General features: G+C 42.0%; 1 protein-coding gene across 1 annotated transcript in view; it reads right to left on the bottom strand.

The window, feature by feature from the left end:
• Positions 1 to 21,428, bottom strand: part of fndc1 (fibronectin type III domain containing 1) — a 58,155-nt gene that overhangs the window by 19,063 nt on the left and 17,664 nt on the right. Inside the window, exons 4-15 of the mRNA XM_074685558.1 lie at positions 14,644 to 14,889; positions 14,392 to 14,490; positions 13,259 to 13,376; positions 12,973 to 13,160; positions 12,262 to 12,369; positions 10,598 to 10,786; positions 7,856 to 10,504; positions 7,617 to 7,732; positions 6,251 to 6,362; positions 5,798 to 6,145; positions 3,552 to 3,611; positions 2,497 to 2,655 (exon numbers count right to left, since the gene is read on the bottom strand). Coding sequence (XP_074541659.1) covers positions 2,497 to 2,655; positions 3,552 to 3,611; positions 5,798 to 6,145; positions 6,251 to 6,362; positions 7,617 to 7,732; positions 7,856 to 10,504; positions 10,598 to 10,786; positions 12,262 to 12,369; positions 12,973 to 13,160; positions 13,259 to 13,376; positions 14,392 to 14,490; positions 14,644 to 14,889 — 4,392 coding nt within the window. The remainder of the gene's footprint in view (positions 1 to 2,496; positions 2,656 to 3,551; positions 3,612 to 5,797; positions 6,146 to 6,250; positions 6,363 to 7,616; positions 7,733 to 7,855; positions 10,505 to 10,597; positions 10,787 to 12,261; positions 12,370 to 12,972; positions 13,161 to 13,258; positions 13,377 to 14,391; positions 14,491 to 14,643; positions 14,890 to 21,428) is intronic.

Below are 21,428 nucleotides of genomic sequence, written 5' to 3'. Positions count from 1 at the left end.
AGCATTGCTGAAAGACCTCTTATTATATATAATTCTTTAGATGGGTAGAGGAAAGAATATGCTGTTTTTTATTCCTATTTGGAGAAATTTGTGGTCTATTTATGCAACCAGGATGAGGTGATACGCTTCAAGTACCAGAGTATGCACGTAAGAACAGTAAAACTGCAGCAGGGGGCTGATGTTTACTGGGATCACGTCTGGAGACCATGAACGATGTGTCCTCAGTGAACTCAATGTAATGATGGAGTTATAGTTAGAAGGGACCGACTGAACGAGCTACTAAAGATTCAAACGATCCACAAAGTGATTTATAGAGTCATAAAATGCTGGTGCATGTATGTAAGCCATAAGTCTACACTGCTGCCCCACTTACAGATCGCCTGTAGCCACAAAAATGATGAAATGGACGAGTGGAAAAACTGACCTGACTGCACATACTGTGGAGTTTTTCTTTCTTTGGCCATCGATTACCGTAATGTCTGGAAGGGTCATGTATTTATGAGGTCTCGCTGACACAGCCAAGATAGAGGTCCAATTTTATTATCCCTCCATGAACCAAAACACAACTCCCTTCAGCCCGTCATTATTTACAGCACCAGGAGACCACCACCACACACATGCACACACACACATGCACACACTCGATAAAACAGGGCCACTGAAGAACATGGCTGTAAGCATGCGTGATCACTCTGACTGTCTCAGCAGGAGATGCCTGAGGTTTCATTACATGTTTGTGTAGGAAAGTATGCATCTTTCTAATGTATGGACACCAAAGAGAACTCAAAGTAACTGAAAACCTGTTCTGAGTGAATAGACAGCGTTTTGTAATTCAGATACCTGAAGTTTACAATAAAAAGGCATACACTGATATCAAATACCAGATACGACTACATTCCTCCAAGTTCATCCATTTTTCATAATTCGGTCAACTTGGCTCATAAGCAGTTTAACCTGCGCCACCAACTCTGTCACAAAAAATGTCTCTGTGTGTCACCAACCAGATGGTACTGTGGGTGGGCCAATGCTAGAGACAGAGTAGTGACTGCAGACAGAGAGGAGCCAAAATAACACAAACTGAAATTTAGTCTCCAATCGACCACCATATTAAAAAAAGGCAGTTGCCGATATGCTTCAAAATGATAAATATTGGCGCCAAGAATCTGTTTATCCCTATTCATCATCATTCATCACCAAATCTTACAACACCATCAAAATTTGATCCAATCCAAAAACTAAAATCCTTGTCTGTTTCTTGTAATTTTTTCATCTCATTACTCTGTTTGATTTATTTGTTGGTCATGGACACCAAACTTTTTGTGGCCTCAGTAATATTTTTACTACTTTTGCTCCTGTGTTTGTCTGGAGATCCTACATGTAACCATGGCTGCATTGTTTACATGTGAAATCAGCTGTTAGCAGCCTGTAGCATGTCAATGCTAACTGGTGCAAGGCCAGATGTTTCCCACAAGGTGAGGAGAAGGAGGTGAGGACGACGTGCTGGTTCTCAGGTGTGAGCTAAGAAGTGACGACATGGACCTGTCCTTCCATCCATCGTTATTGGGAACGTAAGATCTATCTCCAATAAGATGGACGAGCTAGCTGTGCTAACCCAGCAACAGAGGGGATACCAGGGGGCAGATGGTATTGGCCAAGCTGTCATCATCTATTTTCTTATGGATCTTTTTGCACTATACACTTTCTTCCTTTGTTTTCATGTGTTGCTGCTGTGACTTCTGAATTTCTTTTGGGGAATAAAAGTATTTTCTATGCAAAAACAGCTTAAAACTAAGACACATTACCTGATCCTGGATAGCAAAAAGGGATTTTCAAAACCAGATTATTCTGATCCAGAGTAAATTCCCTGAACAACTGGTTTATAATGTTAAAAGAATAAAGTCCCAAATTTATAAAAATGAAGTCTTAAATTAGGGTAAGAAAGTGGACGCTTTGTGATTTTGAAGGATGAGCTCAGGGGAGCAGTTAAACGAGGAACATGGAGCATCTTGTCGAATTATAGTTAAGTACATGTTTCATAAAAACTGAAAACTCCATCTTTTAGCACATCAGTCCCACATTGTCATAAAATGAGGATTTTGAACAGATTGTGTAAGAAACTGGGATTATGATGAGACTGGCAGTCGGCCTTTGCACGCTTCTGCAACTGCTGTTAGTCCTCAGCTGTTGGGTGTAACTTCACGAGATGAAACACGCGGCTGGTTTTGGTGCAGAGAGCCCGGCAAATATCCCCTTTCCTGTTCGTTTACAGATCGATGAATCATGACTTCTTTCTCAATAGTTTAACACACTGATCAGGTTGATTTACGAGTTGATTCTCACAAACTAATCTGTGCACATGTGAATACAGCTTTAGTGTTTTTTTTTTGCTTCAGATCTATCAGGAAAGTTTACAACTGCAAAATGAACTCAAGGCTAAGCAATGTGAGATATTATGCAACAGCAAACACAGAGCAGAGGACGTGACGGACACATTACCTGTGAAACGCTTCTTCCCGCTGAGGTCAAACTCCGACGACGGGCCTTTGTTGGAGGGTCGGGTGTCAAGCTCCGTCGGTGTCTCTGTGGTGGTGGTCGTTGTTGTTGTTGTTGTTGTGGTAGTCGTCGGTGGCAGGGTGGTCTGGACAAACAGCTCATCTGGCAACAACACACGTGTCAGTGAGCTTTTGATCAACAAAGATTTTATTATTCACATCCTTCGATTACTCACAAACCGCAGTGTTTCATTAATCCTTTGCAGCGTTTGTTCCGTCTCATGATCAGGTGCCAAATTGATTTAAATATCTCCGAGCAGATGTGTGAGCTCACTTTGAAACTTTTCCCTGAACACCCACAGCAGCAGCGCTCTTTTCTCATGTTTGACTGAACTCATGAAGACTTTTTCACAAGGTCTCCAAGTTTGACAAATGTGAGGGGATTCAGTGGATGAAATTCAATTAGCTCCATCCTCTTTCATCAGGTTTTTTTCCTCCTGTGCTGCATCAGTGAACCCAGCATTACCTCATGGTTCACACACATGCGAGCAGCTTTGAGCCACAGCAGGGGGGTGCTGACAGAATACTGTAACGTTTACTGTGTCTGCTATAAGAAAAAAGACGTACAAAGAGAGCTCAGAAGGCTGTCCACATGCAACAGACGCCTAAAGAGATCCATTCATTTTCAGCTGCTGTTTGGTGAATCTGGAGCTGGTCTGTTTAAGCATCGATAAGAATAGCAAACACAAAGTAAGACAGCTTTCTGTGCAGTTCACATGCTCCACTGCTAAAATATTTTGGAATATGAAAGATTAAAAACAGCCCATAATAGAAAACATCCAAAAAAGACACAGAGAGTCAAACAAACTAACGAGAAGAGAAACAAAGCAAAGACCACCGGAAGAGACAAGCAAACACATTCACCAAGGGATAAACAGACAATAAACAAACAGCAGTTCAGTACACAAACAACAAACATCAGCATGCACTGCGGTCCAGTCTTTCCCAGCCCGGGGTGGTTGGTGGGTAGGTCGGTCCCAAGCCAAACTCAGCCAATACCTTTCTCAAGAGCTAAAGCATCAGGCATCATGTGGTCCATTTCCATTCCTGAGGATTCCTCTGTCAGAGAAGTAGAACAAGCTGCAGCGTCAGTCTCATGTTTCTGAGCCAACATACAAAGACATGTTCACCCAGGTCCCAACAAGAAAACACAAACTGAGACACATAATCATATAAAACAAGGGTCTGCAACCTGCGGCTCTGGAGCGTCATGCATTTTAGAGCCAAAGAGTTTTTATTTTTCTTACAGAGGGTATAAATGGTAAATAATAACAATAAAGCCTGCCACCGCTCTACTTCACCTCTTACAACATCAACAGCCCACCAACTTTCCATGCACCTGTGGCTAACCTCAAGTTTAAGATGACTGAATCTACAAAACGACAAGTCCCTAAGAAGATATAGATTTTAATTCTGTGTGAATAGACTAATTTAACTGCCTGTGTGCTAGCTTTATACATGTGCTTGATATGTGGCAAAACTAAAATAAAAAGATTAGCAATATAATCAATATATGTTATCAATTTAAAGTATTCTTTCAAAACTCTGATATTTTTGCAATTTTTCAAATTTGTGTGAAATTTTTGCAATGTTTTTGACATTTTTGCAAATCTGGAATTTTTGCAGTTTTTTTTTAGATTTTGCAAGTTTTTGACATTTTCACATTTTTTGGAAATTTATAAAATTTTTCAGTTAAAAATTCATAGTTTTTTGCAAATTCAGTTGCAGAATTTTTGAAATTTTAAAATTTTGCATTTTTTGTGAATCTCTTTAAATTTTTTGCAACTTTTGCATATTTTTTATTTTTTCAAATTTGTTTAAATTATTGCAATTTTTTCAAAATCCTACAGTTTTTTTTTTTGTTTTTTTTTTTTGCAAATTTATTGAGAATAAAAATCTACGACATCACGTGTATAATTTTACACATTCAAAACACTTCTAGTTTATTCAATAGATATTAAGTATGCAAAGAATTTTAAACATGTTATTGTTTTTATGAAGCTTAGGTAGATTTTGTTGCTCCTGACTGACTTTAACCCAGATAAGCTAAGGCATAAGCCGCGTTTCCACCAAGCAGTCCGGTTCGGTTCGTCTCGGTACGGTGCGCTTTTAGCGGCGTTTCCACACACTCATCCCGGGACGGATCCCTAAAAACCGAGACGAGCCGTCCCACTTTTTTGGGACCCTTTCGTATGGGTGCCAGACTGAACCGATCCGCTCTCGGGAGGTAGAGCAACACACTGCAGATCGTTGATTGGTCAAAAGAATCGTCACTCACCCCGACAGCGGCTGCATTTCTCCTGGCGGCACACAGACTTCTCTGAAACGAAGCTTGATTGCACTTTGTAACAGAGAGTTACATGAAAATCACAGAGAGGACGAAATGCTGCATGTCTTCCATCCGTGCTCTTTGTTTACTGTGTCGCGTTTTCTTCTTTGTTGGATTTAATAGCGGGGTAAGCTGCTACGGCGTCGCGCTATTGTTTACCAGCTGCGGCTTCCGGCATCCGGCTTACACGCCGCCCACCACGAGAGGGTACAGTTTGCTGTGGAAACGCAAACGGGATCAGACTTAACTGTCCCAAACCGTCCCAAACCGTACTGAACCGACTCGTACTGCTTGGTGGAAACGCAGCTAAAATGTCCCCTGTGAAAGTAAAGGTTGCAGACCCCTGATCCAGAATAAGACTCTGACACATTGGCTATGATAGACAACAAGCAATGTGGTTTCTGTAAAATCTCCCTGAGGAAAGGAAAGACTCTTGATCACAGCCTAAAACTGGAAAGATTTGACAGTGTGATATCTAATCGTTAAGTATTGAGCAGCTGAACCAGCAGTTTTTCTGATAGAGGCCAGGCCCTGGGTGTTAGGACTTGCATGTGGTTCATGTGGTCTCTCAGTCACCCCCCCACACCCACAGATCAAACAAACTCAGTTTAACAGTTACAAGACGTGTGGGTACAGAGAGGAAACAGCTCTGGCCTTGGCCTTGATGGATATGACAAACAATTCAACCATTAGATTTTATGAGCTCATACTTCTTAATGCTCATTATTCCAAAACATTTCAGTGAACTTCACTTCAGTGCTTTGGGAGACTATCTCTCTGAGAAATCTTGTAAATTAGGGTAATGCAGTATTTTGTTTCATTCCTGGTTCAGAAACCTGTCTTTGAATCATTCTCTCAAAACGCTGTTCCAGTCTGTCACGGTGAATTTAAGCGCTGTTCCTTTTCAGTGACTCACCTTCTGGATAACAGTCCAGTATTCCCTCTGGGTCCAGCAGCGGATACCCATATTCATCTGTTTTGGAGTAGGTCCCAGGTGGACAGGTTGGGAACGGGGGTGCAGTTGTGGATTCCTCTATGATCCAGTCAGTAGTGGTGGGCTCAGGCGTGGTGGTTGGAGGCGTGGTGGTGGTGGTGGTGGTGGTTGTGGGAGTAGTGGTTCTGTGGTGGGGAAGGTCCAAACCAACCACAGGTTTCCCCCCAATCATAAGGACTTTGTCTTTGGGGTTGACCACAGGTCGACTATCTCGGCCGTGACCAAACAGAGCCATACCCTCCTGGTTTACAAGGGGACTGCCCATGAGGTCTGGTGGTAGGATGAGAAACAGACAAGAGAAAACAGAGTAAACGTGAGAAAATATCCTAAACATATTTTTTATCACATCATTTAAGATTAACTCAAACATATCACCAAATATTGTGCGTCCATCCTCTCCAAGCACAACTCTTCGAGGTTTGCCATTAGAGTCCTGGAGAACTTGTCCATCCTGGTTCATGAGAATCCCCTGCTCCAAGTCCACAACCTGGGGAAAAGATGATAAGACCAATTACTACCCCAATCCAGTCTTACGTCCAGAAAGAGTCAAAGTTATGGATGCGACCCAGTGGGTTGGTATGACCCAGCTGTTTGTCCTTGCCTCACTAAAGTACTACAGAGGAAAATCATGAATGGGATAAAAACGTATGACTTCTCCCGCCACAGCTTGAGCACACCAAGCCAAATTTCGGCAAAAACAACAGTTTTACTGTGGCTACAGCAACTATTTAGGAACATTTTATTGCACTAAAAGCAAAAACATAATAAATGTGAAGCTGTCTGCTACACCTGAGAAATATCAGTCCAGAAAAGTGATGTCTGGGAGTGCTTTAACAAAGACAGTGAAGTTACTGTGCAGTGCAAGATATGTGGTTAAACTTGACATAGAATAACTAGTTCAGTGTTTAACCACATGCACGCAAAGTTGAAGGCGAAAACAGCTGAGGTAGGCAGTCTTGCATCACGTCAACTGCTAGCCCTGTTAGCATGTCAATGTGACGAAACCAGAGCAGAGCTAATAACTGGAGACATGCTCCCATTAAGTTTTGTGGAAGGCAAAGGCTTCAGAGGTGATGGTGTTTGTCGAGCCAAGGTGCAAGTCACCGCCACGGAGAACAACATCTACAAGAGCGGAAAAGATGTACGTCCATGCCCAATGGACCCTCGTGTAAATTCCCTTCCTTAGTAAAATGACAGGATTGATACCACTTGAATGTCTGTACATTAAGTTGTTTTCTCAATGTCAGTAGCCAGTTAGCTTATGATCCAGAACGAAAGACATCAGCTAGCCTGACTTAAGCAAAAGGTAAAAATACATGCTTTTTGTCGAACTATTTCTCGGACGAACAGAAAGTGCTTGGAGTCTTGAGGTTAAAGTACCTTAAGGCGAATCTAAGCAAAGGCTTCTGGCACACCACCAACTGTTGACCTGCTCCATGATATTGCAGTATTTAATGCCATGTGCCACACAAACATCATAATTTCAAGCACCAGAAAGCCTAAAACTTAACTATACCTTGCTACATTACAACGATGGTTACACTAAAGCCCGTTTCCCCCAAGCAGTTCGGTATAGGCCAGTACGGGTTGGTACAGATTGGATCTGTTAAGCCTCATCCAGTGTGCGCAAAGGGTCCCAAAAAGTGGGACCGCTTGTCTCGATTATTTGAAGATCTGTCTCAGGATTAGTCAGTGGAAACGCCACAAAATGAAATAACTTAGCTGAAATAGTCGTAGTTACCCATTTGTTTCCATCAGGTCCGGTAATGAATCTTTGACCAACGGCCTTACTGACTCCATGAGAGGAAGAAGAATCTTTGTCGCTTGTTGCTGTCAGGTTGGGGCGTCCATTCTTTCCTGTCAATCACACATTATCACTTTAGTGGTACACCTATGCTAAAAACTAGCATCACATGGCTATTTGCTCATATAGTAGCTTGAAGTGACAATCCTTTACAATCAGATACAGTTTTACCCTACCATTCCCATTGGCTGGCTTGGGTTGTCCACCATTGGTCGGTTTCCCTCTGATGAAGGGATAACGTGTCCTTCCTCCCTGACCCCTGAAGCTGTCTCTTGATGATGATGACGCTGAAGATGAAGATGTGGACAGAGAGTTACCCCCATTTAATCCCCCTGTTCTTGTCGCAGTGCCACTGTCGCGGTCTGAAGTCAAAACCGGCGAGGAAGCAGAGGAGCCAGATGCTGCTGCTGCTGCTGCTGCTGATGATGATGATGATGTGGAATCAGATGCTGAAGATCCCAGTCTGGAGTTCTGGGCTGGCTGTGATCTGACAGGAAGCCTTGATCCACCAAACTGCCTGTTGTTGAACAGAGGAGAGCGTACCCTCCCGTTCGTCCCAACACTTGGACGACGGTAAGCTGGGTTTGCTACAGACGCTGATCCAGGTCTCGTTCTGGAGGAAGTCTCTCTTGTACCTGTACTCTCATTGTCCTCTACAGTTCTGTGTGGGTCTGCTGGACTCTTCTGGGCTGCTCCACCGTCAGCAGTTTCATCGTTCTTCCTACTGATTTCTCTGCTCCTCTCGTCTAAATCATAATCTTTATTCGTGTTATAAGTAGTTCCTTGATGATCAGGCTCACTGGAGTCTCTGCGTCCATTCGAGGAATGGCGGGAATCTGGGTTCGAGGAGGAAGGTGAAGAAGAAGAAGAGGATGACGAAGAAGAAGAGGATGATGAGGTAGTTGGGTTTCTATTACTGCTGGATTCTGTATTTTGATTTGTCAAAGATGGCTTCACAGGACCCACTCCAACACCATTTTTTAGGGAGTCCTGGGTGGAAGAAGTCTTCAGATCCTCACTAGTCTCCTGTATGGTTGGCACTCCTGCTGCACCTGTGGCCCCTGAAACCCTGGTTGGTCTGCCAGCTCCCACAGATGAAGAAACCCTAGTTGAGGGGCTCCTCACATCCTGTCTGGAAGATGGAAGTCTTGTCCCTGAACCAAACCTGCCTGGGTATCGAGTGGCTAACCAAGGGAATCTTTCCGCAAATGAGGGACTTAATCTGGTCCGAGGGACTACTGGTTTGGCCTCCTCTCTTCTCCCAGACTCCCTTCCCTCCTTCTCTGTTGATTCTGGTCTAGAGCTCAAAGTGGGCTCTTCAACTTTAGTGACTTCTGTATCTGTGTTTTTGTCAGTTCTGCCATAATTTCCTTCCCTGGTCCTTGTGTCTCTTTCAGGTTGCGAGTGGGAACTCTGTGTGTTGTGTGAGGTTGGATGGGAAGAGCCTTGCGTGCTACCTGTGTTTGACGTATCTTGGTTGTGGGTGCCGCTTTCTGATGGGGATCTGGATGTTGCTGAATTAAGAGTATGTGATGTTCTGTGGTTTTGACTCCTCTCTGGTGTGGTGGACTGTGATGTTTGGTGGTTTTGGGTCCTCTCTGGTGTGGTGGACTGTGATGTTTGGTGGTTTTGGGTCCTCTCTGGTGTGGTGGACTGTGATGTTTGGTGGTTTTGGGTCCTCTCTGGTGTGGTGGACTGTGACGTTTGGTGGTTTTGGGTCCTCTCTGGTGTGGTGGACTGTGACGTTTGGTGGTTTTGGGTCCTATCTGGTGTAATGGACAGTGATGTTGCTTGGTGTGGAGTCCTGTCCCGTGTAGTGGACTGTGATGTTTGGTGGTTTTGAGTCCTGTCTGGTAAATTTGACTGTGATGTGATAGCAGGTTTGTAACCATTTAGCAATCTGGTTGAATTCCCTCTAAGCAAGGTTCCTGGATGTCTTCGACTATACCCATATCTCGAGCCAACTCCAGCCCCGTTGGCCCGCCCTGATGAACCTGAACCTCTACTAACTGATCCAGTCTCTGTCTGCTGGGACTGGGTCTCTTTAACAACTGGGGTGGAAGGTTTTGTGTGAGTTGTGCTTGGCCTATCGTAGGTGTTTTTGCCGTCTGGGTATGTGGAAGCCTCTAAGTCCTTTCTGCTCGCTGCTGACTCTTGATTATGTGAGGTTGCGGAAGAACCAGAGGATGACGAAGAGGAAGTAGGAACAGAGGAACTTGGGGAGGAATCTGCTGAAGAGGAGGCAGAAGAAGAGGATGAAGTAGCTTTCGATCCTGGTTTCTGGTGGACCCTGATCTTGACAGGCCGTCTTGGTGATGACTTGTTACGAGTAGACGTGGATTTGGTTGGGGAAGGTGTAACAACTTTGAGGCTAGGCGTCTCAGTGGTTTGGAGCTCTTCATCATATCCAACATCATCCTCAGAGTCAGGAGAAACATCGTTGTATGGCTCTCTTGTCTCTGGTACCACCTCAGTGGTTGTAGTCTCTTCTCCTGGGGGCTGTGTCGTGGGTATTTTCTCCTCTTCCTCCTCTTCTTCCCTGTCTTGACCTCTTCCTCGGGATGACCCTCTGTTCAGTGGGTTTCTGACTGAGCCTCTCACGGAGGAGAAGATGCTGTGATATGAGCGTGTCTGAGAGAGTGGGCGGACGCGCCTGCTGGCAGGTGCAGCAGGACGCGGCTGGGGAGGCGTTGTTGTTGGTTCCTCTGGGGTTTTCTCAGTCGGCGGGAGGTCAGATTCCTCGTGGTCAGTGTCTTGTCTGGAAGGAGTGTGGCTAGTCCTGCTGCTGTCCTTAGTCTTCGATGGTGATGATGCAGCACTGCTAGCTGGCAGGAGACAAAAAGTTGCCATGAATACCAGATTGATCAAATTTTAAGCACACATGCAAACCCTTTCTGTAGATGGGTAACTGGTCTTACATCCTGGCATGACGACACTAAAGGCTTTGCTCTGCGGTCCCTGTCCTCTCCTGTTGGTGGCTCTGATCTTGAAGATGTACCGTTCCCCTGGTGTGAGGCCATCGATGGTGGCTGAGGTGGTGCTTCCACGATACGTCACACTTTTCATTCCAAATGGCTTCATAGCGGGAGCATAGGACAGGATGTACTCTGTGTGGAGGTAAGTCATGGACAACAGTCAATCATCAAGAAAGGTATACTGGAATTTTCTTGTTGGTCACAAAACAACATCAAGATTCTGTCCCAGCCCCAAAGAAAAAGACAAAAGAAATCAGCGATTGCTGTTTAACTGCAACTGCAACATGTTGGCTACAGTTGATGCTAATACGTTTTTGCTTCACCTATGATTGCTTCTATGATGAGGGTTAGCATAAAGCAATGACCCTGATCCTCACCACTAGTTGATGAACAGCAGATATGCCACTCAGTGCTTATTGTTGCCCTTCTGCAATAATATAAAAGAAAGATTTGGCCTTGGTTGTTGATAGGTTCTTCTTGCCATAGTTTTTTCGACCTAAGGAAAAGAATGCTATTGCAATTAATTGGTTTCTTTCTGCTTATTATTCTGTCAGGGCTTTGAGCTCTCATTTGACCCCCTAAATGTGCTGAAAAACTCACCAAAATCAAAAAATACTTCACATTTGGCAAAAAATTCAATATAATACCAAAATTGACCACCAACATACCAAAATGTGCTCTGTAGCGCCACCTAGGCACACTAAAACAGCTCTCATGGGCAGTAGAAATGTCTTAGAAAGCTTGAACTAACGTCAAAATGTTTGTCACACTGGGACTCAAAACTTATATACTGACACCCCTGACCTATCCCTAACAGGAAGCTGGCAATTTGCCTTTCAAAATAAAATGAGGTCAAATTTTGGGGCCTCAAACAAAAAAGATCTACTCCTAGGCCATAAATGATATCGGCTTGAAATTTGCTCAGATGACAGAGTAGACCCTGCTTTCCAAAAGCTGTGAGGGAATTGGTTCTTTTTGAAATGAGTTTTAAATGACAAGCCCTCAAAGTTGGTGAACCCCAAAGAAGCTCTTTCAGCTCCCTCTTTTACAATGAATGGGAGAAATAGATCCAGCTCCACAAAAGTGACAGCATTTGGGTGTCTAGACAAAAAAGTAATGGTGGTACAGCTTTAAAAATGACATGGATGGACTCCTGACAAAATTTACTACAAAAATATGCTATTTTTTGAGAGATTTGGTGAAAATTGTGGCATCCATGAGGAAAGTTTTCAAAACTCCAGCCAGTTTCACTCCTGAGAGCAGCAGCAGTTGGTGATGATGTCACTGAGTAAGAGTTCCGTGTAGCTGGTCATGTGACTCACTGAAGGCGGGAAAATTCAATGTGTAGCACACACACATTATAAAGGGATGAAACCTTGACAGTGGAGGTGGAACCAGCAAGTTGATAACACTGCGTAGATAACAAGGTTTGAAACTGAGAGGCTGCAGATCTTTCCCAAAGGGCTAAATTTGAATTTTGTGACTGACTGGCTAAAATTAAACTGAGTTCAGACATTTCCCCTGTACAAAAAACGCCATACATCAGTGGTTTTAATGTTAATACATTTGTTTCAGTTGGATTTCAACTTCAACCCTCTTGACCTCACCTCTTATCCTCCCATTGGGTTCTTCAGGTTCGTCCCATGTGGCTATCACAGCAGTTCCTTTTCCACGTAGTGGTTTGACATCGAAATCCTCTGGTGGCCCGGATGGAGCTAGAAAGAATAAAACAGCAGTGAATGAAAAGTGAGTGAAAGGAGGGGCAGCAAGGCCGAAACCAGGAGCAGCATGGAGAGGGAACATGGTGAGGAAATTGTTGCTAAACGCTTGTAAAAACATGGAGGACCCTGGTGCCAGGACACTTCAGCTGAGGGGAGCGCTGCTGCCATACATTGTCAGGAACCTGCCCTGGAGATCATGTATGAAAGCGCAGACGGAAACGTTAGCAGCGAGCCAGGCAGTAAATACTGACACTCCAATGAACCGCAGCCCAGGAGCTGCTGCGACATGGTATAAAAGCTGATATCATGACAGAGCTGCAGCCAAAACTAGAATCAAATATCAACTGGGAGTAATGGGAAGTGAAAATGATGAAGTGTGTATGAGGACATTTTGCAAACAGCCAACAGGCATGGTTATGCAAGACTGAAATATTTTCTTCAGGAATAAATTGTCTTTTCATATCTTGAGTAAAACTCTGAGCTTGGCCTTCTGAAGCAGTTCCCATGAAGTAGAAATCACTTTTCATCACTCTTCCTTAAAGTGCATGGCTACGTACAGATTTATATTCTATTAACAGCAGGCAGTGGGAGGCTTACCTGACTCTGGGGTCCTCTGAAACACGGAGACACTCCATTTCCCATGATTTTCTCCCTGAGAGATCCTGACGGAGAACTCGTACATGCTGTCTGCAGACAGGGTGTCTATCATCATTCTCCTCTGGGTGCTGTCTTTATACTCCCAGCGCGCTGATTCGCCCTTTTCTCTGTATCTAACTGTGTAAGATCTGAGTGAAGAGAAGACATGAAAGTTTTATTGTAGAGTATGTTTTTTTTCTTCGGCTCTCACTTTGTCTTTACACACACACACTTCAACAGCTCTCACCTCGACAACCCAGGTTCAACTTTTCCCATCTCAACAGCGGGGTCGATCCAGGAGATGAGGACGGACTGAGGGGACATGACTCTGACACTGATGTCCCGTGCTTCATACTCAGGGGGCTCTGGACAAAAAATCGGACGCACAAAAAAAGAGACAAAAACACCTCTTAGATCATTAAACATGCCAAAATGTTTGGCTTTGTTTGATTTTTCACAGAACTCAAGTCAAGGGTCTGGAACCTGCAGCTCTGGGGCCTCATGAGTTTATCAGAATGATAGGTTAAGCAACATAATCATTAAATGTTATCAAATTTAAGTGCCTTTGAAAATTTCATAATTTTTGCAAATTTGCAAAATTTTTATAATTTTTTTTTATTTCTGCAATTTTTATTTTTTTTTCAGCAATCTCCTGAATTTTGGAACTTTTTAAAAACGTATTTCAAATTGCTGAAATTTCAGCAAATATTTGATATGTATGCAAATTATTGATAATCATGCAAATATTTAATTTTTTAAGGTAAAAATTTTTGGAAAGCTTTTGCAAATTAATTGCTTCTATTTAACACTTTCTAAAAAATGTTTAAGGTTAATTTTTTTTGGCAACTATTGCAAATTTATTGCTTCCAATTTGCTTTTTTTAATTTTGCAAAATTTTTGAAATTTCTGCAATTTTGTTTCATTTTTTCTTTTTTGGTATTTTTGCAAATTTAGACATTTTCTAATTTCTTTTATGAATCTTTTGCAAATGTATTATGTTCAAGAATTTTTTTTCATTTTTTAATTTTTTTTAAGTTTTTTATCATTTTTAACTCACTATTTTTTTCTTTTTTTCCCAAAAATGCATTTTCAAATACGTGTTCATTTTTTGCCAATTTTGGTCATTTTTTCCAAATAAAAACAAAGACATCACATGTAAAATTTCATAATTCCCCAAGACATCTTGTTCAGATAATTATTAACTAGTTTTTAATTTTGTACAGAATTTTAAATTTATATTAGTTTTAATCCTGAAGATAAAGTAGATTTTATTGGCACAGGAATGACTTTAATCGAGGTGAGCTGAGGAAAAATGGCTCCTTAGAAAGCAAAGGTTGCAGACCCCTGACTTCAGTGATTCTTGGTGAGTCCTTCAGGTACCTGGTGTGGTGGTTTTGGTTGTGAACTTTCTGTTGCCGGGTGCGCTCTGGCCCTGGGCTTTTTGTGCCTGCAGTGACACCACATGAACGGACTCAGATGCTATGAATAGAAAGGGATACCAGGAACGGCCAGGGTTTACACTTACATTTTAAAAAGAAAAAGGAAAAATCACAAAATAGGATCTTTAAAATTTAGTTTAGCCTTTTTCAGCATCAGGTGGTTGAGAGTTAATGTGAAAATGTGTCCTCTTACTTAGTTTGGGGGCGTTTCGTCGTCTCTGGTCAGACTGAGGCTTGGTGTGGTGCTGGCGTCGTCTCTCCAGAGGAGGCGCTCCTGCTGAGGCTCTCTCGGGCTGCCTGGGGCCTGAGGAGGACTGCGGGGCCCTCCTGTGTGTCCTGGTAGTAGCTGAGCTTGATGGCTGAGCTTTCCTGTCCACCCTGGCGGCGCGCTGCACAGGAGGCTGGTTTCTGGAGGCGGTTTGTGGAGACCTCATCGGACCTGTTGATGGATGTCGACAGAGGGGAACAGAGTGAGTGGCGTTCACGTGACCTCTACGACCTCATAGCTCACCCATAATCGGCGCTCAGAGCCTGATTTCTCTTTTGGGCCTTGCTGAGGAAATCATTATCCATAATTGCTTCACTCGAGACACATCTGCTCAGTGATAAACACACAATTACTCGTCACTTTCTTCCAGAAGGGAAAGTAAACATGTGCAGTTGTCACTAAACGCAGATGCTGTGGATAGGATCACGTCTCGTGTCGTCTGTTCCAGTGTTTTCCTGCATCTCGCTGCCACCCCGCCCCGCTGGTGACTCCACCACGGACATTTCAGACATTTTTTCAAAGAGCCAGAAACTAAACCTGAGTGATAGCAACAAAATGAGGAAAAAACCCTCCCCCACGCTTTAATTTTCTTTCCTGTCCTCCTGAGATCCCTCATTTATCCTTTTCTCATAATCAGTGTCAGATGAAAGTTTCTGCCCTGTTTCCCGTCACTGCAGCGATAGCACAGATGGTTAAGGACTGACAGGTCGACTGATGTAATAACATGGATCTGACAAATCAAAACAATAAAAAAGACAAAAACACTGTTGTAAAGGGCTTCCCTTGAAAAGAGGAGGCGGTGTGAGCCAAAACATCCAATCTGAAGATGTGAACCAGAGTTCAAACACTCTGGAAACGACGGGAGGGACAGAGGAGACACTGGGACCTGAATCACTCCATTCTTGTCTTTAAGATTCGATCCCTCCCCTCGTTCCTGCCAGCACAGCTGAGCACATTTCTCAACTTTGGATCTTGAGATTTGGTTCTTTGGAAATGCAGAAACTCTCCCAGAGATGTTAGTTTTTTATTCAGCTTTTCCTGTTTTCACTAACTTCTCTCCAAAAATGTTCTGCACCTGTTTCAAGTCTCTGGGATAATCCTTTTTAGTTTGTCATCTTTTCCCTGAGCCAGTTTAACAATGAGCTGTCTGTTTCAAAGTAAAACCTAACATCAGTTTTAACTTTGACAAGAAATTACAACTAATATGAATTTATCAGCTATTCTACTCATTTTATTCCGTTGAAAATCAAATTACAGATTTCAAGATTTCAGGCAAAAAGTTATAAACTTATGAAATAAAAGCTTCAAATTTAAGTTTAATCTTCTTTATTAATCAGACCAACAACATCAGTTTAACATAGTCAAGTCATACAAATTTTATGAAAAAAAGTTGTTGTTTTTTCATAATGATGCTGAGTCTCACACACACTGCTGTGAACGACTTGTAGTGAGGTGTGTGTTTGTTTTGGAATTAAAGGGGGATTGGAAAAAAGAAGAAACAAACCTTTTTTCAAGTCAACTTTTTACCAAATACAACACGCAGGGGTTAGATATTTATCAGAACAGTTGTGTAGCGCTATGTTTTGAAATGTGACAACAATTCAACTTTGTGGTAGCTGGCTATATGTAGTGCTATCGGCAACCGGTGCTCCGACGTATCTGTAGACTTACGTGACAACAAGCTAACTGCAGGTTTGTAAGTAGTTGAGTAGCCGTCCATATGTAGCGCTATTGGCAGCCTGGTGCTGTGAGACGTGTCTGTAATGTGTAACATTAGTGAACCTGGTTATGTCCTGCCAGTCATCTACCAATCAGAGCTAACGTAGCTAAACAAGCTAAACAGTTTAGCCCTTTTAGCCTTTAGCTCGTGCTCTATCTCTCTCCTGTTTCTCTTTCTTCTGCTCTTCTGTCCTTTTTCTGTCTGACAGTTAGACTCCAGTGTCCACCATCACTACAAAATTAATCACAGAAATAATTTTCAGCAGAGAAAAACAAGCCAAAAAAGCTGTTTTCACAGCGGGAATAAACCTGTTTATAGCCAGGTTCAAAAAACGTCTCCTGTCTGAGTCGCTAATTTCACTATCAGCACACACTGTACAGAGGATATTAAGATAGCCAGCTCACCCGATCAGAGGCACAGCTCAGTTTGCATGACTGACAGGCGCCCTGTAGCTGTACACGGAGCCCTTGCCACTTCCAATATGGCCGCGATGGCCGATCTGCTTCATTTTCTATTTCAGAAACAGACAGATGACGTCTAAGAGACTGCCCTCGTTAGTTATAAAGTCTATGAGGAAAACACAGATCTTTCTTCTCTCTACTGAACTTCATCAGCTGGCGTGGTGTAAGAAGCTCAGAAGTAGCATTTTGAAATAACCTCTAACCCAGGGGCGGCGTTATGGGTGGGTCCAGAGGTCCCAGGCCCTCCTACTTTTGAATGGGCCTACCTAAAACTTTCTTTCAATTTCTTTTTTTATATCTTTTTTATTTAATTATTAATTTTTGATAGATTTAAAATAAGCATTGTGCATTTTTTCATTTCTCTTTTGTTTTGTTAGAGTTAGATGGCCTGTCTTTGTAAAATGAGCAAAGTTGGGCAATAATTTTAGCCTGCTGGAAAAAAATGAATAAATGAACTGAGTAATGAAATTAACCCTCATGTTATATAGGCAATACTAGAGAATGCTTTTGGGAAAACTGTAGAGTTTGTTTCTTTTTATTTAACCATTGCTGAAGTCCCCTCTCTTTCAGCCTATAATCAACACACAAAAAAAACAACTATCAAATATTCAAGGTGCAAAATGTAACCAAGTTAATAATAACAGTGGGATATAGGTCAGTTAATTAAAAAATAGTTTTTTTTAAATTAATTTAATAAGTGTTCCACTAACTTTTGAAATTTAAGGCCCAGCCAAAGCTAAAATCCTGGCTCCGCCCCTGCTCTAACCTTTAGTATTAGCGTTGATAATCTAATTTTAAAGTGTGGATTAGGATCAGGCCGATATCTAGAAGAGAGACTTTTTCAAGATCACTTAGAAACTTCTCACAGGGACTTTAATAAAAGCTGCAAATTCAAGTTTATTCTCCTTAATTAATCCGAAAAAAAGCATCATTTCCCCAGATTCGAGTTGTTATAATTTGTTAATAAGTTGAATATTTGTTAGAGTCTCAAACTTAGGATAGCAAAGTCATAGTTTTATGTTACATAAATCGTGATTAATGTCTGTGGTAACTCTGCCATAGGCTAAAACAATATACAGGGTGATACTGGAAGAGAAGCGTGCGTTAAAAAAAGAGTGAGGATCATTTTCTGAAGTTAAACTCCACAGCTGAAGACAATCAGGAGTTGCAGAAGCGTGCACAGGCTGCATATTAGTCTGTCTCTCTTTAATTTCTTACAGTTTGTTGCACAATCAATTCTGAATTCTGATCCTGTGGTGTTAAAAAACTGGGTGTTGAGTAATTTGAAAAACTTATACTGAATAAAATTCACAGGATGTTCCTTGTTCTCTGTGTCAGCCCAGTCTGTGGATCAGTGTCTTTCAGTTTTTTTTTTCTGCCTCAGCTTAAGTTACACTTAACACAAATATTTCCTAATCTTCTGTTTCGTATCAGTGTACCTGTCTGATTCACTCTCCAAGCACTCAGAGACTCAAAGAGAAATCATTTGGTTTTAATCAGCTGACTTCTCCTTTTACTTCTTTTCTCTGTTCCTCTCTGGAAAAGCGTCACAGCACATAGTTTGGCCCAGGTCACCACGCCGCGGACCACCAAACCATCGACTACACAACGCGCTCGCTGCCAGATCCTTTTAGTTTTTTTCCTGGAAGCTCGATTGTCTGAGGCGCTGTGAGGGCGGCCTGCAGACAGACTGACATACCAGCGCTGCAGCAGAGACCCACCTCAGCGAGAAAGAAACTGTAGCTTACTCTGCTCTCTGAAGCCAGGAGAAAACAAAGCTTTCATCTTTTTACTTTAACTTTTCATCACAGGAGAAACTTTCAAACATAAACTTAAAAAGCCTGATCAGACACAGTTTCACTGTTACAAACAGTTCTCAATGGTTGAGCTTTCCAGATGGAAACGAACATGAATTCTTTTAGCCACAAAGACAGGAAACAGCTAGCTAAATGTCAAAACAAAAATAGCAAAAAACAGAGTTAAATGTTTAGCCAAGCATTGTTAGCGATGCTATTAGCTTTGCAGTGTAAACAATTTGCATTTTTTTTCTTGCTTTAATAATTCAGTGACAGGAGGCTGACAATTAAAGGCACTTACTTAAAACTTGAACTGTAGTCTCTTCAGCTAACAGCTAAAGCTAGCTAGGGCTATTATTAGCATTTTATAATGCAGGTGGGTTAGCGGAAAATGAAACGTATTGTATCCTTTTTACTTGAGCTCTTCTGTGTGTCTGGGGGCAAGCAGCATTGGTAACTTAGCGGTGGCTCTGCTAACAGTTTAAGAGTTGCAACACTTCCATATTTCACTCTAAAGATGCTATAAGGAGGATCTACTATAGTTGAACTGCAGCGCCACCTTCTGGCCCGGAGTCTCACACACACTGTCACAAAGGTGTGACTTTAACCAGGCGTGTTTTTGTTTTGGAACAAATTTTCTTTGTTCAAGTCAAATTTTTACTGGATACCATGCAACAAGGTAAGGTATTTTGGTTTAGTAGCCAGCTATATGTAGCGCTACTGGCAGCCTTGTGCTCCAGGACATGTCCGTAACATGTAACATTAGCCTTTAGCTTGTATTTTAGTCTTTGGCTCATGCTTTAGCCTTAAACTTCTGTTTAAACCTTTAGTCTGTGTTTCAGCCTTAACTTTTTTCTTTAAGCCATTAGCCAGCATTTTAGCCTTGAGCACATATTTTTATCTTTAGCTTGTTTTAAACCCTTTGGCCCATTTTTTGCCTGTAGCTTGTGCTTTAGTCTTTACCTTGTGCTTTAGCTATTAGCTTGTGTTTAAGCCTTGAATTTTCTCTTTGAACATTTGTCTAGTGTTTTAGCCTTTAGCTCATGTTTTGCCCTTTAGCCCATGTCTTAGCCTTTAAGCCCATGTTTTATCCATTGGCTTGTGCTTTAGCTGTTAGCTCAAGTTTAAGCCTTTAATTTTCTCTTTGAACGTTTATCTAGTGTTTTAGCCATTAGCTCATGTTTTGACTTTTAGCCCATGTCTTAGTCTTAAACTCATGTTTTAGCCTAAAGCTTGTGTTCAAGTCTTTAGCTTGCATTTAAGCCATAAGCTCATGTTTTAGCCTTGACTTTTTCTTTCAGCCATTATCCAGTGTTTTAGCCTTTATCTACTGTTTCATTTTTTAGCTCATATTTCAGCCTTGAGCTTGTGTTTCAGCCTTTTGCCTGTGCTTTAACCTTTGGATTGTGTTTAAGACTCTGTTTTTTTGTTCTGGCCTTTATCGAGTACTTTAGCCTTTAGCTCATGTCTTAGCCTTTAGCTTTTGTTAAAGCTTTTAGCTTAGGTTTGAGTCTTGATGTTTCTCCTGAAGCCTTTAGCCTGAGTTTTAGCCCTTATCTAGTGTTTTAGCCTTAAGCTCTTATTTCTAGCCCATGGTTGAACCCCTAGCTTGTGCGTTAGCCTTTACCCCCTGCACTATCACTCACCTGTTAAGCTTTCTTCTGCTCTTCTGAAAATCACAGATCCCTCTTTTCTCTCTACTAAACTTCATTAGCCAGCGTGGTGTCGTCATAGAGACTTAGACATGCTGTAAATCAATCTGGTCCTGCTTGATCGGATTGTGAAGCTAAGAAGTAGCATTCTATATCAGTGCAGTAGCAATCTATATGAGTGCTGATAATCTCATTTTAAAGTGTGGATTAGGATCAGGCAGATATCTAGAAGAGAGACTTTTTCAGAAACTCAGAAACTCCTCACATGTCCCTTTAAGTCCAAGGTTATCAGCTGATAGTTTTGTTAAACCATGAATAATGTGAAGTCTCTTGTTTTGATCTGATACTCAGATAACTTAAAGAATTGAGTCCATTTTTCATGATTTCCTGAAACGTGTAGAGTCGATGATCGACTAAAGAAGAGAAAAACAAACATTATTCATGAATGAATCACCGCAGAATATTTTTCCTTATTCAAAACCTTAATCCCACGGAAATTAGATCGACTCCTCACATGTTTCTGATCAAAGTCAAGCACACCAGGAATTACATAAACTCAGGACTAGACATGGTAATAAGCTATATTTCTGTTTGTTTATTTCTGGGCATTTGGACATGTCAGCATATTTTATAAAAACACTGTCTGACCTCTGGGCTGACAAAAAAAGACAGGCACATCCTGGTTTCCTATGGCTGCAGAAACCGTTCTGTTTCTAAACCGCTTGAGTTGGCGCGTCTCCGTGCCATGGAAGTGAACAGGGAGAAAAACCGTTCAGACTCCAAAATAAAAGGATCACGTCCAGTCGATGAACACAGGATGTTCCTGCTTTGAGGCTGCGCTGCAAACCACAGAACCACCACACCATTTTAAAGTTTCACTTGTGTTTGATCGAAGCTGCACAGAAAAAAAACTCGTTTTTGTTGAATGTAACCACAGACACTGAAGCCAAATATCTACTGTGAACTGGCAGAGTCATGACTGAGGCAGAAGAACGTATGGCGTGATAAAAGCCCTGTTGGGCATCTGCTTACAACTAAAATGCTGTTTTATGTTAGCACTACAGGGGCTACAGTTTCTGAG

Source organism: Halichoeres trimaculatus, unplaced genomic scaffold, assembly GCF_033239565.1.
Source record: "Halichoeres trimaculatus isolate MK-OKI-2021-1 unplaced genomic scaffold, fHalTri1.1 fHalTri1_scaffold_13, whole genome shotgun sequence".
In the NCBI taxonomy this organism is placed as follows: Eukaryota; Metazoa; Chordata; class Actinopteri; order Labriformes; family Labridae; genus Halichoeres; species Halichoeres trimaculatus.
Note: the sequence above shows the minus strand (reverse complement) of the source record. Positions and strands in the feature narration are given on the sequence as shown.